The following is a 17,026-nucleotide window of genomic DNA, read 5'->3' on the forward strand; positions in this document are numbered from 1 at the left end:
GGGGCAGGCGGGAATCAAACTCAAGCAGAAGTGGCTTTAGCTTGTTAGTGCTGTGCTTTCACCTGCTGTGCCACCAGGGAGGGTCCCTCACCATGTATTCTTAATGATTATTTGTTCTTTTGGTAACTTAATTAGCTCCTGAATTTATTTTTATTGCTTTATCTTTTTTCTTTCTTTGTATATAATATACTCTTTTTGACTGCTAAAGCACAAGGCTAGACCATTGATTTGAAACTGTCTTAGTTTGTCACACAAGCATTTAAGGTACCATTTTCACCTTAAGAACTGCTTTGGATGAATCCCTCAAATGTTAATGTGTTCTCTTCAACCATTCAGTTGAAATTATTTTCTTATTTCTTTCTTTGATTCATGGGTTATATAGAAGTATGTTACTTACTGGCCATATATTTGGGGTTTTTCCAGGAGGCTTTTTCTCATTGATCTTTAATTTCATTTCACTGTGATCAGAGAACATATTTTGCATAACATCAATTCTTTGAAATTGAATAGACTTGTTTTATAGTCCAGTACCTAATCTATTTTAGTGAATATTCATGTTTACTGAAAATTCCAAAGCAGAATACAACAAGTGTCAGTAATTCTTCTTTGTGCTCTGCTCTACAGATTTAGTGAATTTTTGCCGAGTTTTCTAATAATTGCAAAAAGAATTATTAACATCGCCAGTTGTATCTATGAAAATATCTATTTTTCCCTTCCATGTAATCAGGTTGCTTTGAAGCTCTTATATTAGAGTCACGCATATTTAATATGATATCTTCCTGATCAATTGATCCTTTCATCAATGTAAAATAGGCTCTTTTTATCTGGATGTCAGGATGTTTTTGTGAATGTAGATTATGTGTCCTCCTCCTCCAGACCAGACCTATGGACTGGAAAGGAAGCTCTGCTACCCCAGAGAGAGCTAACACACTAGTAACACAACAAGGGGCTGCAGAGGTCTCTTTCCCACAAAGTAACAGTTTCCCACCTACCCAGCTGCTGCAGCTGCCCTATGTCTTCCTTTCCTGACTGACAAATAATCTGATAGGGAAGGAAAGAAACAATACAAGCAAACTGCTGCGAGAATGAATAGGCATGAACTAACAGGAATCAGAAGAAAACCTTAGAGACTGGACTTTTAAGTAACTGATTTTTTTTAAAAAGGTGGTAAAACGAGATATACAATAATTCATTGAACTTGATGCACCTTCTTTGAAACACTGGATTTTACATGCCAGCAAGTATGCTAATGGATCAGTTAAGGTCACTGCTAGGGTTGATCTTAGATACTTGGTAAAAGTAATGGCCAACTCTCTGCATGGTGAAAATCCCAGGGCAGCTGTGGTGGGCAGGAGAGGGACTCCAAAATACAGCAGCAATTAAATACTCTGAGTATAACCTGTTCATCCACAGAATAATTTTGAGATTGTACACTGGTTAAAGATATATTAGGTAGTTATCACTCACATTCAGAAACAAAGCTTTACAAGTAATAAGTAGAGTTATAGACAACATCCAGCTCAAAGTGAGTTTATATGGTTTTTATATCCACCCAGTGACAATTCCAGATTCCCTGAGCGCATGACATAAATCGATATACTTGGATGCTAGAGTACGCAACTGAAAAGGGGGAAGGCCACCCAGCCTCTTCTTCTGACATATATAAGCTACATGAATTATCCCACTGTTAAGGGGAAGGATGACCTAAAGGAACTCTGCAGTCTTATGGACTCCACCCCCTCCTCCAGCTTTCTGGACCCTACACATTACTCCAGTGATTGAAAACTACAACTCCCAGCAGTACCAGGGAGAGAACCCCAAGGACCCAAGAGCGGAGCTAGCAGGAATGAATTCTGGGACATTTGGGGGATAAATAGGGCGCGATTGAATCTGGCACTCTCGCTTGGGAAACAGCTCTCCGGACTGCGTGACTTGGTGTGATCAGTCAGCCTAGCCGTAAGGTATTCCACTTATTTTGTATCCTGCTCTTTCCCTGGGTTGTTTCCTATTCCTTTCCCCCTTTGTAAATAAACCCGTATTGACCCTTTTGTATGTACCTGCAGGGTAACTGAGTTGTGAGCCCGCAGTTAAGACACCACAGACAGGCGGCCCAGTCCACTCGGGGCTACCCTGTAACACCACCACTTCTGTTTACTTTTTTTATTTTTAGTCATTTTATTTCCCTCTGAGTTTCTGTATTTTTCCTCAGCTTTTCTGTTGGAGAATTTTTCATTGCATACATTATGTCTTTCAGTCCAAGAATTTCCATTTGGATCTTTTTATAGTTTCTATTTAACATCTGAAATTTCCCATATGTTCCCTCATTATATTTAATTTCTTTAACAGTTTCTTAAAGCTGTTTGAAAATCATCCATTTATACTATTATCTCTGTAATCAGTAGACCTACTTCTATTTTTTTCCTAATTGTAAGACATTTTCCTGACTCCTTATACATGTTGTTCATTTACATACTTATAAATACATTTACACATTACATATATTATTGTATGCTGGACAAAAGATATAAAACTGGATTTTGTTATCTTCCTTCAAAGAGCATTGTTCTGGTAGACAATGATAGGTTAGCTTCAGCCTTTCAAAGCTTACATTTAAGAATTTTAAAGGCATATCCAAAACAGTTCCTGGTTTATCAAAGATTTAAGCTGAAAGTACAGAGCATTCAGTAAGGTTCCTCCTTTTGTAACAGGATGATCCCCAGGAAAAGGGGAAGTTCCAGGTTCCCTGCCCCATCCAGGAGGAGGGTGGAGCTGAGCAGAGAGAAGAAATCTGATGAAGAAGGAAGCAGGATGGAGAGCCAGAAGGAGACCTGAGGAAGCCACATGGTACAGAGAAAGACATATGAAGAAACCGTGCTTGCTTCTGGTACTGGACTGGGTGAAATGGATATGGGTGAGAGACCCATGGGAAGGTTTACTATGGCAGTGTTTATATTAATTTTGATTTTGTTCTTTTCCTCCCAGACGTGTCTAGCCCTGTCTGACCCTTTCTTATTGGCCCCTGCCAGAAGATGCTTTAGGCTTGTGGTGGCGGGCTTTCAGGCCTTGCTTTGGATCAATCCCTTTTGAGTGGGTTTTTGCCCATGAGGGGATGGGTAACTTTCAGGTGTTTGATTTAGAAATTATATTCTTTGTCTTCTGTGTTGTATACTCACTGTATTCAAGTTCCTTTTCATTAAAGTCTTACATGTTTTGCCTTGATGCAGCGGATGGCAGAACCTATTAAGAGTAGGCAGGTTTGGGGGTTTAGTGATGCCTTTCTCCCTGCCCTGTAACAAATTCATTATGCAATTGATCTGTTACTAAACAGGTTATTCCTTGATTACTGATTAACTTCTTGACTAGTTTTCTGTCACTCTGGTAATATTAAGATTTTGTATCAGAACCTTGGAAAACATTCACTAGTGATTCATCCAGATAAATGGAAATATTATTCTTAAAGATTCAGTTTTAAAATGAAGGCTGACTGAATATAACCCAAGTGTACTCATTTTATAGTATGAGTTTCTTTACCACAACCTCTGAGAATTACAGAAAATATATCCTGAAATTTTTTTTTCATGAAATGAATTATAATAGTATTTTATATAGCTGGAAATTTAATAAGTAGTGTATTTTTAAACACAGGCCACAGTCTTAAAAGAAGAAAATTCAAAAACACAAAAAAAAAAACACAGTTTACCAAAGAGCGGAACATCAAAGAGCAAGAGTGAAAAACATTTTTCAACTGCCATAACAGAATACGAGAAGTTCAGCCTGTCATCAACCTCTACTTAAGTATAGAGGAAGGTTTGTATTATCACAGGGTGAGAATGGAGTAAAGCCTGAGATCTATGAAAGGATGTGTTATGATTCAAATTCACTGGGAGTGAATGGCATGTCTGACACACACAAAAAGCTACTAAAAACACTATCAGGCTTTTCCTCTGGGCAAATGGGTACCTCACTCTGAGCACAGCAATTATTTATCTTTGGACAAGAAGAAGCTTAGCTACCTCTAAAGATTCCTGCAAAAACATAGGCTGTCTGATTGTCTTAAGTGTAGAATAATTCACAAATATAAGAATGGCTTATTAAAACAAAATATAATACAAATCCAGTTCTAAATAGAAAGCATTATTTAAAAAAAAGAGAGAAAAGGGAATTTTTGAGAAAGCGGTATACATTGAATACACATTTTCATTATTAGCATATATGCAAAATATTTACTACCTATTATGCTCCAAACACTGTTATTTGATACATATCAACCGAAGATACATTATCCTCACTTTTATAAAGTTAGAAACAAATTACAATAGTCACCAAAAGTGTAAGTGGTGGAGCAGGCTTCCAATGCCTACCAACTCCAAAATCCCAGCTCTCCTACCACTGCATGCTGTACTATGCAGCTAACATTTGCATTTAAAGGAAACCAACTCATCTTGAAAATTTTTGTCTGAATTTTCCGGGATGTACAACAATCTTACAAACTAAAAGAAAAAGTGTAATATAAAAGTAAATGATATTATTAAAGTCAAAGAATAAACATTCTTAAAGTCTTTTTTTTTTAAGCTAATGTAACTTCTTTCAAAGTGATGCTTCATTTTTCCAAAGGTTCAACCTAAGAAAAAAAAAATATTTTAAAAACCCTCTAGCTTTTAATGTACTGATAAGTGTGAAGCTACACTGATACTGCAGCTCGATGGAACAGTCAATAATTAAAAAATAATAGCTATAATATAATCACCTATAAAGACAACAATGATCATTATCATCTCTACCCTGCTCTATCACACCACATCCAAATTTAAGCTTAAATTAATTGAATTAAATTATAAATTAATTCCTCATTTGCACTAAGTGTAGAAATTCCTAACTGCAAATGTGACTAGCAGCTACCTGTACTGGATAGGGCAAATACAATATCACACTGAGTTCACTAGCCAGCACAGTCTTAGGACAACTAAAGGACAACTTTAGGTAGGAATTATAAATTCTTTACTTGTTTTTTATTTATTTATTTTTTTATTTTTTTATTTCGTGTGATTGTGTTGGGGAAGGAAAGGGAAAGTAAATTCAAAGTCATCCAGTGTGTATGTCTCACCCTTGTCGAACTCCATTTTCACTCTGCTCTCTCTTTCTATGAACTTTGAGCAACTGGTAAACATGTTAAGTACCTTCAGGATTTAGTATCTTCATATAAAATGCACCATTTTCCCAGAGCACCTTACTAAACTCACTGCTTCACTGTTAATTCAGACATATTTTAGTTAAATTCCTCTGGAAATAAGTTTCGGAACACTGTCACAGCAAATCCATTGGCATGACCAGCCTCTTCGCTAGCAACAATGCGTATACTGCCATGTGTGTGCTACAGTATGCTTCTGTTTCACTTCTCCAGCATCCAGCCAGTAGTCCCTGGCCTGAACTTACCTTTGTAGAGCAATCACAACATAGTGTCTGATACACACTGTGATAACTGTACATGTTAAAAAAAGAACAGCTTTACCAAAAACATTCAGCCATAGCCAAGTTGCTTAACACCAACTGAAAAAAACCCATTATATACCAATAAATATTAGTAGCTTACCCTTTGAGGTCATTAATTAATTTGTTTTTTTCCTGGACTATTCGCTTGTGGTGCATTCGGTGAAAATCACGCTCTTTCTGAGATTTCAGCAGGTCCTCTCTAGCTTTGCTATTAAAAAATGACAACAACAGTTAACAACTTTAAAAATCATCGTTTAGGGCCCTCCCTGGTGGTGCAGCAGGTTAAAGCACAGCACTAAGAAGCTAAAGCCACTTCAGTATGAGTTCGATCCCTCCCAAAAGGTGACCACATGGCATGACCGGCCCAGAGATCCCCTCAGCAGTGTACTGTCTGCCTGTTCTGCTCCCCTCTCTGTCTCGGGTGAATCCTCTCACCCTTCCTGCACCTCTGGCCTGTACCCTAGTTCTATATGCATAAATAAATAAATCTTTAAAAAAAATCATCGTTCATTCCTTTCTGAAACATTAGTCATCAGTTCAAATATGGTTTTGAATAATTTAAGTGAATTGAAAAACAAATTGGCATAATTCTCACTGGAGGACTAACTAACATAGTTTATTTGGAAGTGGGAGATAAATGGGACAAAAGCAATAGTTCCAAAAATATCATTTATTCACATTTTATTAAGTAAAGAGAAATTAAATGTCTGCTTCATAGTAACTTATATTTCTTCTACTTCCAAATAGAATGTTTACAAACACACAAACAGAATAATTAAAGTTAATTACAAATAGTAGAAAATACTTTGTGAACTCTAACTCTAAGCTTGTTTTTAACACATGATTAAATATAGTTAGTATGTAGGGTTATTTAATTTTAAAAATTGAGGAAAAAGAATGAGTTTTGGAAAACAAGGACTTAATTTTGGTAATGCATATGAGAGAAATATACCATCTGCACATCATATTACTAGAAGTGGCAACTTGATAACAAAGTTCTTAAAATGTCAGCATTATAAGACAAAAACATTCTTAATATATGGCATAAAACAAGAGTATTCTAAGCCCAAACTATGTGAAAAATTAATCGGTATGTTTCATCTATTTCCACAATAAAAGTTAATTTCAATATAATAAAAATATAAATTATAACAAAAAAGTAGTTACCTACCAGTCTTGGTTAACTGACAAAATGTCACATACAACATTGAGACTCACATTCAAAAAAATAGATAAACTAAATTAATAGAGCTGATATATCACAAGAGGATCAAATGGAATAAATATATTCTCTATATCACAGTATTTCAAATTTAAATACTTATAAAATAAATGCACATGAGCAGATTTATACTTTAAGAGTTTTATCAGAGCATTCACTGAGTAGCAGTGACTGAGCAGCAGTGACTGGAATACTGCCGAAGGCGTGGGATGAGCTCAGGTCTTCAGGTTCCTGATAGAGCATTTTATGATCACTAAGATTTCTTACTGCGTGATCAAGTTACATGTGGCACATGGTAAAAGTGTCCTATCCTCTGTTTCTCTCTTTCTCTTCTACCTCCTCCACTTTGTTTGGTATGACCTGTATTTTCATTACTTTACTGTCAATGGCATAGTCTTTAGCACATGTAAAGGATGCGTCCAATGTCCAGTCCATCCCACCATGTCACCCTTAACTTCTTTTCCATCCCAACAAATCTGAAGGTATAAACTGTCAATGAAAACGTGATCTTGAAAAATTATCCTAGGAATATGACGACTACGAATGAAAATTTTATTTATTCCAGGTTTAATATTCCATGTAAAAAGTGAACCATAAAAAGAGAGAACCCCTCACCACCACAATGAGACCCTAAAAAGTAGTAAGTGAATAGGAGAGAGTTGAAGTAGAATGATTAGAAAAAATAGTTAAGTGGACTGTTTGTGACAAAAACAGAATAATATCACCCTACAACTATTGCCTTGTCCATAGAATTCTCAATGAATGTTACTGTAATATCTTGATTTTCCTCAACATATTATTACCCCTGTTTAATATAGTAGATCAGACATACTTAATTGCTCCAATCTATGCCTACCTAGAAAAGGGGGCAAACTAGTAGTTAAATATCTTTTATGAAACAAAAATATCGGGATTTATAATTATTAATATGTATTTTTATAAAATAATTTAAACTTATGAACATCTATTTTAAGCCTATTAAGCTATCTTGTCTTCAATAACTTGATGAATTATATATAAACTTATGTTTTGTTTATCTTATCTGAGATGTAAACCCATAATAGGCTTAAAATACTTAGGAAAATAATGCTTCAAAGTTTCTCAAGCAGAAACACAAATGTGCAGTATTGCAACCACTCACTTTTCTAATACACATTTAAAAGCCTCTTTGTACTCATCCCAGGAAAGAAAGCATAGGAATTGATTGAAGTATTAGACCTTAACGTTTTCTGACCATTAAATTGGTTTTCAGGGGCTTGCTTTCTAGTCGCACAAATAAAGTCTACTCAGTAAACAATTTAAATTCATTTCATGGTGATGCTTCTTCTATTATGTATGACCTTCCTCCGGCCCATCTGTGAAAAGTTGTCTTAAAACTAGAGTCTAAAATATTCATATAAGCAATTAATACCTTTAACTACACAGTATCTTCTCATTATAGTCATAGACTATTTCTAGGTTTTAAAAAGCATTTCTTATATGAGGCCAAACAATAAAATTCTTTTTCACATATAGTGAAGTTAAGAGTTGTTCAGTGAAACTTTCTATTGAGAATTGTGTATCACAAAGAACATACTATTGATAAAGTCTTCTTAATGAGATTACAGAATGCGATCTTACTTATTCATTTCAGGAAGCCAGTATATCAAAATCTAAAATTAAAGTATAAAATATTATGGTACATAATTTTTATCATACTATAAAAGCATTGCTAAAAATTCCATGTTTTAACATATGTGATTTAATAATATTCTCCTAAAAACATTTTAGGAGAATATCCCTAGTTTAAAAAAAAGAAAAAACTTTATTAAATAAAAAAGCTTAGAATAATGGTTAATAATGAATTTATTGGTTATTTTGTTACTATAATGTGACAAAAGGAAGCATATATACATTTCCTGTCTACACTAATTAAGGTAGGGCATCACTGTCAAACACTTTTCTCATGTATATCTTTCTAAATAAAGTAATTTTTTGTAATTATACTACCAACATTTATTACCAACATTTATTAACTTCAATTGAGTATAAGTCAATAAATTTAATCAACTAAAATTAATATTGGAATAATTGTGAGATTGTCAAAATGGAATTCAGTCAGATTAGAGGAAAATTTTTATTATATTCTTAGCCAAAAAAGAGAAGGGTATACCCATGTCCAAAGAAAATACCTTCTTAATTTAACAAGCAATTACCTAAACACTAAAGCATGAAATTTTATGGGCCTCATTATTATCTTTATTTCCACAGTGTTTGTTTCTGAAGTCATTAAATTAAAAGGGTCTTCAGAAAAACTGGGCATTCTGTTACCTGTTACACAAGTGAATTTTGCTTTTGTTTTCCTGGGTTATACTTTTATTTTCATAAGAATTTTGTATGTAAAATTAAGGGCCCCTAAATAAAGTACCTAAGTTTTCCTCAATATGAACTACCATTTAATATTTTATCATTTTTGTCCTGTAGAAGTTAAATTATTTCATTATTTTTAAAATAGTACTTCTAATTATTAATACCAGCTAGTATTATTTTCAACCAAATTTTTAGGATTCTCAATAAATCTCTTCTGGGGTGCATTATAGTGTTCATGAATGTAAAAGCCTGGCAAAGGAAGATAACACTCTAAATGGGGCAAGACTTACCTTAATGGAAAGGTGTTTAAATTCCCATCATTTAAGAAAAATAATGCCTACTAAAAAGGAATGCTATGAAGGGGACAAAAATCATCAATTAACTACTTTAAAAATTATTAAAGTTAACTAAAGACCATAAATGTTAATAGCACACTTTCGTTTAAGCTCTTCCTATTTGCCAGGCATAACTATAGGGCTATGCTAAGCACAAAACTGACCCAATTTATATTCTATGCAGCTCACAAGATAACCATAAAATATACACATTAAATAATTAGATACAGAAGGCATAAATTTCTAGCTACTTCAAAAATATATAGAATGAAATTAAAGATAACCTAAATAAACAGAGATACCATGTAAATAGATTAGAAGACTAAAACTTATGAGGATTATCAATTATTCACAAGTGTATACATATCTAAAATGTATATATACACTGACATATTTGCCCCAGATTGTTATATATTCAACTCAAATTCAATCCAAATCCTGTTCATGTCTTTCTACAGAAATTGATAAAACTGACTATCAATTTCTATGGCAATAGAAAGAAACTAAAATAGCCGAGTGTTCTTGAAAGGGAAAAAGAACTGGTCTAATAGTGCACACACAACAGGATGAAGGAAACCACCCAAATGAGAATACCTACAGTGTTTATGAGATAAGAGCTAACATGCTAGGTGAGATAGAAATGAAGATCAAACAAGCAGCTCCTGGTAAATAAACAATAATTTCTTACCGACCTCAAACAAGGTGAATGGTGTGGCATATCAACCTCAAAAGATGCTATAACTCTAAGATAAGTTTTTAGTCTTGATTTAAGCAACAATTCTCTTCAAGTGTATGATAGGTCACTTAAATCCTAGACTCTGCATTTAAAACAGCAGTTCGTCTATATTTGAATAGAAAGCATACTTCTATTTTCATTTTCTAAGCAATAATAGCAAATTATGTTATTTTTTGCCACTACCTAGTATACAATAAACTTTAACGTTAAATATAACTATATATTTAATAATCACATTTCCCCTTAAAATTATCTATAGAAAATTTTCCAGTTATTTTCCAAACTTTATATTTTAGAAAATAAACTAAATTTGTAGTAAGTATAGGGAAAGCCACTGTTTTAAAATAAAAAATGCATACAACAGATTAGTTAATTCTTGTTTTAGTTATAGCAATTCAAATGATATTTTAGAGTAAAAAAACTCCTCTATCATTTCTTCCTTCAAGCTTCATCATTGTTAAGTTTCAAAATTATTAATGATGTGATGATTTTTAAAAATTGTGGAAGACAGCTTTTAGAGCCATTGATAATAATAGCTGATATTTTCAAAGCACTTTGTGATTTACACAGCTCTTTAATATAGATTGTTTCATTTAATTATCATATCACTCCCTAGGAATTAATAATATTAATTATAATTATTCTTATTTTAACAATAAAAAAACTGAGTTAATAAGTAGTAGAAAAATAGAAGGCAAGGCATTTGAACTTTAAGTTCAGTAGTATTTCTAGAGCAACTTTCTCCTAGAAAAGTATTTAGCTATAGCTATAGGATAGCCCTGGTTTGTTTTTTCTTTTTGAAGATTTATTTATTTATGCATCCAGAACTGAAGTATAGGCCAGACGTTCAGGGGCAGTGAGAAGATTCACCAGAACAGAACAGCAGACTGATTGCTGAGGGCAGCAACAGGCCAGACAGGAGAGATCTGCTGTGCCATATGGGTCACCTCTGGGGCAGGGGATCGAACTCATGCTGGAGTAGTTGTGGCTGCAGCTTCATGGCGCTGTGCTTTAGCCCACTGCACCACCAGGGAGAGGTATCTCTGGTTCTGACTGAACATCCTGAAAACATGATATGATAGAAAACAATACGTATTTGCATCCTGACTCGTTGCATATAAATATTAACTATTAGCATGATATTTAATACCTACACTTATATTTTTAAAAAAAAATAGCTTTGATTCTAAAAAAAGAAAAATCTTAAATTCCATAAAGGAAATCCCATGTTCATCATTAACTACTATTGTGAAAATAACCTTACAAATCATGCTGAAAAACATGATTGCAATTTGTAATAGGCCATATACAGTTTGTGGAAGTTTTTACAAAACCTTATTTTCCACTTTTTGTGAATGCATACAGAATTAGGCAACAGAGACACACCTTGTCAAAGGGGCTGTGAAATCACAACATGCTATCTATTCATTCAACAAAACTGGACAAATACCGTTGGTCAAGCAGCTTCCTGAAAATTTCTCATGAAAGTAGATTATAGCAAATATATGATTTTCCTTTTCTAAATTCTGTTAAAATTTAAACTATATCAAATGAGGTAGAGTTGAGAGATAACTGTAAGACACTGAAACTAGAACTACACCTACATCTGAAGAGATAAGTTACTCTCTCTGAATCAAATACAGTGCTGTATAACAATATTACCTAAATAAGATAATTTATATTAAAAGAAAGAGACTAAGACTATATTTCAGTAAACTAACAATTTTCATAAAATTTTAGTAATGTGATTTTAGTAACAAATAAGAGGCAGATTTTATTTGAGTGATACCTATTTTAATTGGCTTACTTTAACAGTAAGTTAAAAACCCATACGGGTAGTAGTTTACATGGTTTTAATGATAATTTAAAATATAGTATTCAAAAAAAAAACATTAATCAATGGTGAGTGCCTAATGTCACTTGAGCAAAAACTGATTGTGCAAAGAGCCTGTATCTATTCAAAAGAAAATCAGCAAATTCAAAAAATTCAAAGGAGACCAGGAGCTGACATGGTGTGTCAGACAACACTCCAAAAGGTTTACTGTGTCCAAGCCCCAGGGCAGCCATTAGGTATCTAGACAAAGTCACAATGAGCCTCAAGGCCCACAGCACAAACCGTTCTGAGGAATTAACTCAGAACAGAGAACACAGGGTCTAGTGATGTACTATTGTATGGATCGTGATACATTTCTATCTAGAATGCAAAATGCCAAATACTACACACATAGATAATATGAAATTTGTATGACTTGCAAAAACATGTCTATATGCATATAAGTGATTAAATGACCACACAAATTATCTTTTCTATACTAGCATCTTTTGTAAGTAGGAATTTAAATTGCTTTACTTCTGCAATTAAGACCTGTTTGGATTAAACTTTTTAAAAGATTTTAAAATATAATAATGTTATTATATTAGTTCTGCTAATTCAATTTTTACTTTAATATGACTTTTAAGTGGAGAAAGCATCCCTTTAAATGTATTTAATAAGTATTAATGAACTAAGCATGTACTATGTCTTCTCTAGGTATTTAAGCAATGATTTTTCATCTAACCTTGCTTAGATGAATTGACTCACATCAAGTCAACACAAACACATTCACATAGTTGTCTTTGCCAGAATAACACGGTTTATCTAAATTTGTTCACTGAAAATTGCAAGTCTTCCACTAATTTTAAAAAGAAAGACAGATGCACAAATACTAAGCTTCTTACTGTTGTTTCTCCTCTGTGCACAAATTCATGCTCAGAAATTACAAAATAAGAGCTTCCTTTGGGGAATTTTCAAATATTAGGAATACACTAACTCCTTGCTTCCTCTTTCTATAATTGTATTATTTCAGAAATTAGCTTATTCTCACAGAAGATTTCACAAACCATGAAAAGTTATAAAAATGCATAAGGAAATGGATATTATGTAGAAATATAACCATCTATCACGCAACTCCTGAAACCATACTAAGTGAATCAAAGTGTGTGAGTTCTGGTCATCTGTTCAATTAATTTGCCAATGAAGCTTTTCACAATCATAATCTTTAGAATTTAAATATTTCAGTTCTTTGAAATTGAAGTTTTGGTTCATTAGCCTCCATCCACGTTAGCTTCATTCAAACCTTAGTCCAAAATAAACAGAAAAATATGTCATTTAAGAAAATAACATACTCAGCCGCCTGTTTGTAGTTCTTCAAGTCTTTCTTCAAATTTTTGTTCTCATTTTCTAAAAGCATGTTTTGGGTGTAGACATCTGGAACATTCCCAGCATCTCTAACTTCAGTTACTCCTTTCTGTACTAACTCATACCTAGGATAAAATCAAACAAAAAGCTTTATGTTGTTTCTTTCAAATAAAGTGGTCAATTTAATAAACAATTTAAAAAGTTAAATCTTAGGTAAAGTTTATACTAACTCATCACAATGTTACTTCTAAAAAAAAATGTCAACAATGGGGCTATCTTTGGTGGCACAGCGGGTTAAAGCACAGCACAAGAAGCTAAAGCCACTTCACAAGAGTTCAATTCCCACCCCTGAGGGAGGTAATACACATGGCACGGCAGACTTCTACTGATCCACCTGCTGCTCCCCTCAGCAGTGTACTTTTGTCAGTCTGCCTGTTCTGCTCCCCACTCTGTCTCTGGTGAATCTTCTCACTGCCCTGTCACCTCTGGCCTGTACCCCATTTCTGTATGCATAAATAAAATCTTCCCCAAAAACCCTACAAATTTTGCATTTAGATACAAATTCTAGATGAGTTAAGCTTTAACTATCAACATCTTATATTACAAATCCTAGCTTTATTAATATATAATACCTTAATAGCTATGTCCTATGTGATATACCTTCTCTGATATAAAAAAAGATAACCTTTGTAGCATATGCAAGTTAAGATAATGGAATCAATATTAAGAATTTTTTTTAAAGATTTATTTATTTATTCATACAAAACTGGGGTACAGGCCAGAGATGCGGAGAGAATTCACCAGGGTCAGAGTGGGGAGCAGTACAGGCAGATCGACGAAGTACACTGCTGAGGGAAGCAACGGGCGGGTCAGGAGAGGTCTGCCACGCCACGTGGTCACCTCCGGGGCAGGCACCTCCGAACTCATGCGAAGTGGCTTAAGCTTCTTAGTGCAAGCTTTAACCCACTGCACCACCAGGGAGGGCCAATATTAAGAAATATTTAGCACAATTTATAAAACACCAAATAGATAACCATTTAGTCATAATTCATTATCCATACTTAGAGAGTGACTCATACTTCTCTCAGAAGATAAAAGTAGTGATTGAAGATTGAAATGTTAGCTTTCAAGATGATGCAGTGGAAGAAAGGAGATAACACAAACACTAGTGGACGTGTTTAAAGTGAACATATTTTCATTTTAACTCCTTTAATCTTGCGCTCATGAAAACCATTATTGTCTTCAGAGTACTTTCAAAATGTAGGTAAATATATTATTAACAAAACCTACAGTGGAGAGATCTTGAATTTATAGAAAAAATTCCAACTATATTCACATATATATGTGCATATAAAAACATATACATATATATAGCCTTTATTTGTAAACTGACAAAAATAAATATTTTAGAATTTTCAAGAAAAAAAAACACTTTGCAGGTCATATGGTCTGCATTTGTGACTACCTTTGCTATTACAATATAAAAGCAATCTTTGAGAATGCTAAGAGAAAGGTCATGGCTATGTTCCAAAATAATTTTATTTACAATGAAAGCAGGAGACAGATTTTAGCTTGAGGCTCTGCTGACCCAGAATTTAAAGGATGTATTGCAATTCTTGTTTGAGGATTAAAAAAAAACACCAGTTGAATTTTGTTGCCCAAGTTTTTTTGCTTAAGGTGGGGGGGGGGTGGAGAAAGAGGTTGTCTGGTTCTGTTTGTTTAAAAATTAAGAATGAAGAAAGCTTGTTTTGTGACATTTTCTCAAAATAAATGAAGTCATAGAAATTATATATGTGCTTTTCTCCATAATATAAATTAGATAAATTATAGATTTAATATTCCTATCATCCTACCACATATAAAAGGTAAAGACTTCTGATTAAAGTCAAAAATAGTTCTTTTGAAATAAAAATATCCAATACAGTATAATCTTATTACAACTGAGGCTGCAATAAGGATAAAATTATTTGAACCACAGTATTACTAAGCCCATGTAATAAATAATTTATACAAATTTTATTTAAGTTATAATACTATACTAAATGGTAAATTTAGTTAGAATCCTACAAATCCTAACACTACTGCAGTTTCCTGATGTTTTGTTTCAATTAAAATTGCTAAATCTTGGACTCCATGAAAGAATTTACTCGTTTTCTTTCTTATTAAGGATACAAAGGAGGTCCTGACAGGGGAGGTAGATGGAGGGTGAGTAGAAAAGGTTCTCTACAGAGGAGCAAAAATGTGAACCCAATATTCAGATTAAAACTATATTTTAAAAAAATAACAGAAAACCTAAAACAATGTGACGAAAAGGAAAAAAAAGTAAAAAGATGAGCAATTGTTAAGCATCTACAAGGTTCTAGATTTCTAGAAGGGGAATCATTTCACACTTTAGACAGGTCAAACATGTAAGCACTACAGGACTAAAATATATTCTTTTTTTTTTTTTAAGATTTATTTATTTGTGCATACAGAACTGGGGTATAGACCAGAGGTGCAGGGACAGTGAGAGGCTTCACCATAGACAGAGTGGGGAGCAGAACAGGCAGATCATCGGAGAGCAGCAGGCAAGTCAGGAGAGGTCTGCCATGCCATGTGGTCACCTCCCGGGCAGGCGAGGATCGAACTCATGGTGAAGTGGCTTTTAGCTTCTTAGTGCTGTGCTTTAACCCACTGCACCACCAGGAAGGGCCCCTAACATATATTCTTAAAAAGAAAAAAGGTATGTGAAACACATGAATCTTCCATTTTATTGAGATTGTAAATTAATCACCTTTTTGTGTTTATGAAAGTATATTTTACAATGTATTCATAATTATTCCTCAAAGACCTTTTCATAAAAATCATTAACACAATTTCCAGACTTAATAGAAACAGTAATATGTTTTACTTTCAAACTTTTTCTTTTTCCTAAACTACATCAATGAAAAAAAGGCTCAGGCTCTCCCCATTAAATTTATGAACTTAGGCATATCATTTAATATAATGAAACTGATTTCTCCCAGGTATATGATTTCAACAGATGAGAATTTTTTTAAAAAGCATAAAATAAAAATTACATTATTGAAGTAGTAGAAATTATAAACTGCCCCATACTTAAAATTAGAATATAACACATAAACACTATAGATGTCTTTCTCTATCATATAAATAATTAGCTACATAATATGCAGTGGATTTTAAAGATCAAGCATATTTACACATCCACAAACATATTTACTTGTTATATTTCTTTAAGGAATATTAATGTTAATGTAGCTGATGCTATTACTAAGAAGTATACAAAGGACTAAAAGCATGCTTGCAGATTTTCCCAGCCAACGAGATAATAAAATTTCAATCATAACAAGATAAACTGGTACTTAGGTATCATTTGAAAATAGAATCCCACTTACTATTATATAAAAGAATTATTTACTGAAAGAAATCAATTAGCCATGTGAGTGAAGAAAGGCAGGTCATTCTATTATAAGCAAAACAATCAAAGGAATATAGTAGGATGTCTAAAATGGAAAATAATCCCTTTAATATTTATGCAAAATATATAAGGAAATTGTTTCACAAAAAAAACTTAATATTATAAAATCTAAGGGAAAATGTCTATTTTCTTGATTTTTATTTTTGTATATGTGTATATCTTTGTGAGTGTTGTCTGTGATTTCAGTGACAGGAAAGGAAACTGTTATTGTATATTTCACCTAGTTTGCATAAGCTGA

At 33.3% G+C, this 17,026-nt stretch overlaps 1 protein-coding gene across 1 annotated transcript in view; it reads right to left on the reverse strand.

The window, feature by feature from the left end:
* Nucleotides 1-17,026, reverse strand: part of SPAG16 (sperm associated antigen 16) — a 678,503-nt gene that overhangs the window by 644,682 nt on the left and 16,795 nt on the right. The window contains exons 5-6 of the mRNA XM_004674324.2: nt 13,298-13,435; nt 5,591-5,698 (exon numbers count right to left, since the gene is read on the reverse strand). Coding sequence (XP_004674381.1) covers nt 5,591-5,698; nt 13,298-13,435 — 246 coding nt within the window. The remainder of the gene's footprint in view (nt 1-5,590; nt 5,699-13,297; nt 13,436-17,026) is intronic.

This window comes from Condylura cristata, unplaced genomic scaffold (genome assembly GCF_000260355.1).
Source record: "Condylura cristata isolate star-nosed mole 26May11 unplaced genomic scaffold, ConCri1.0 scaffold00002, whole genome shotgun sequence".
Lineage (NCBI taxonomy): Eukaryota > Metazoa > Chordata > Mammalia > Eulipotyphla > Talpidae > Condylura > Condylura cristata.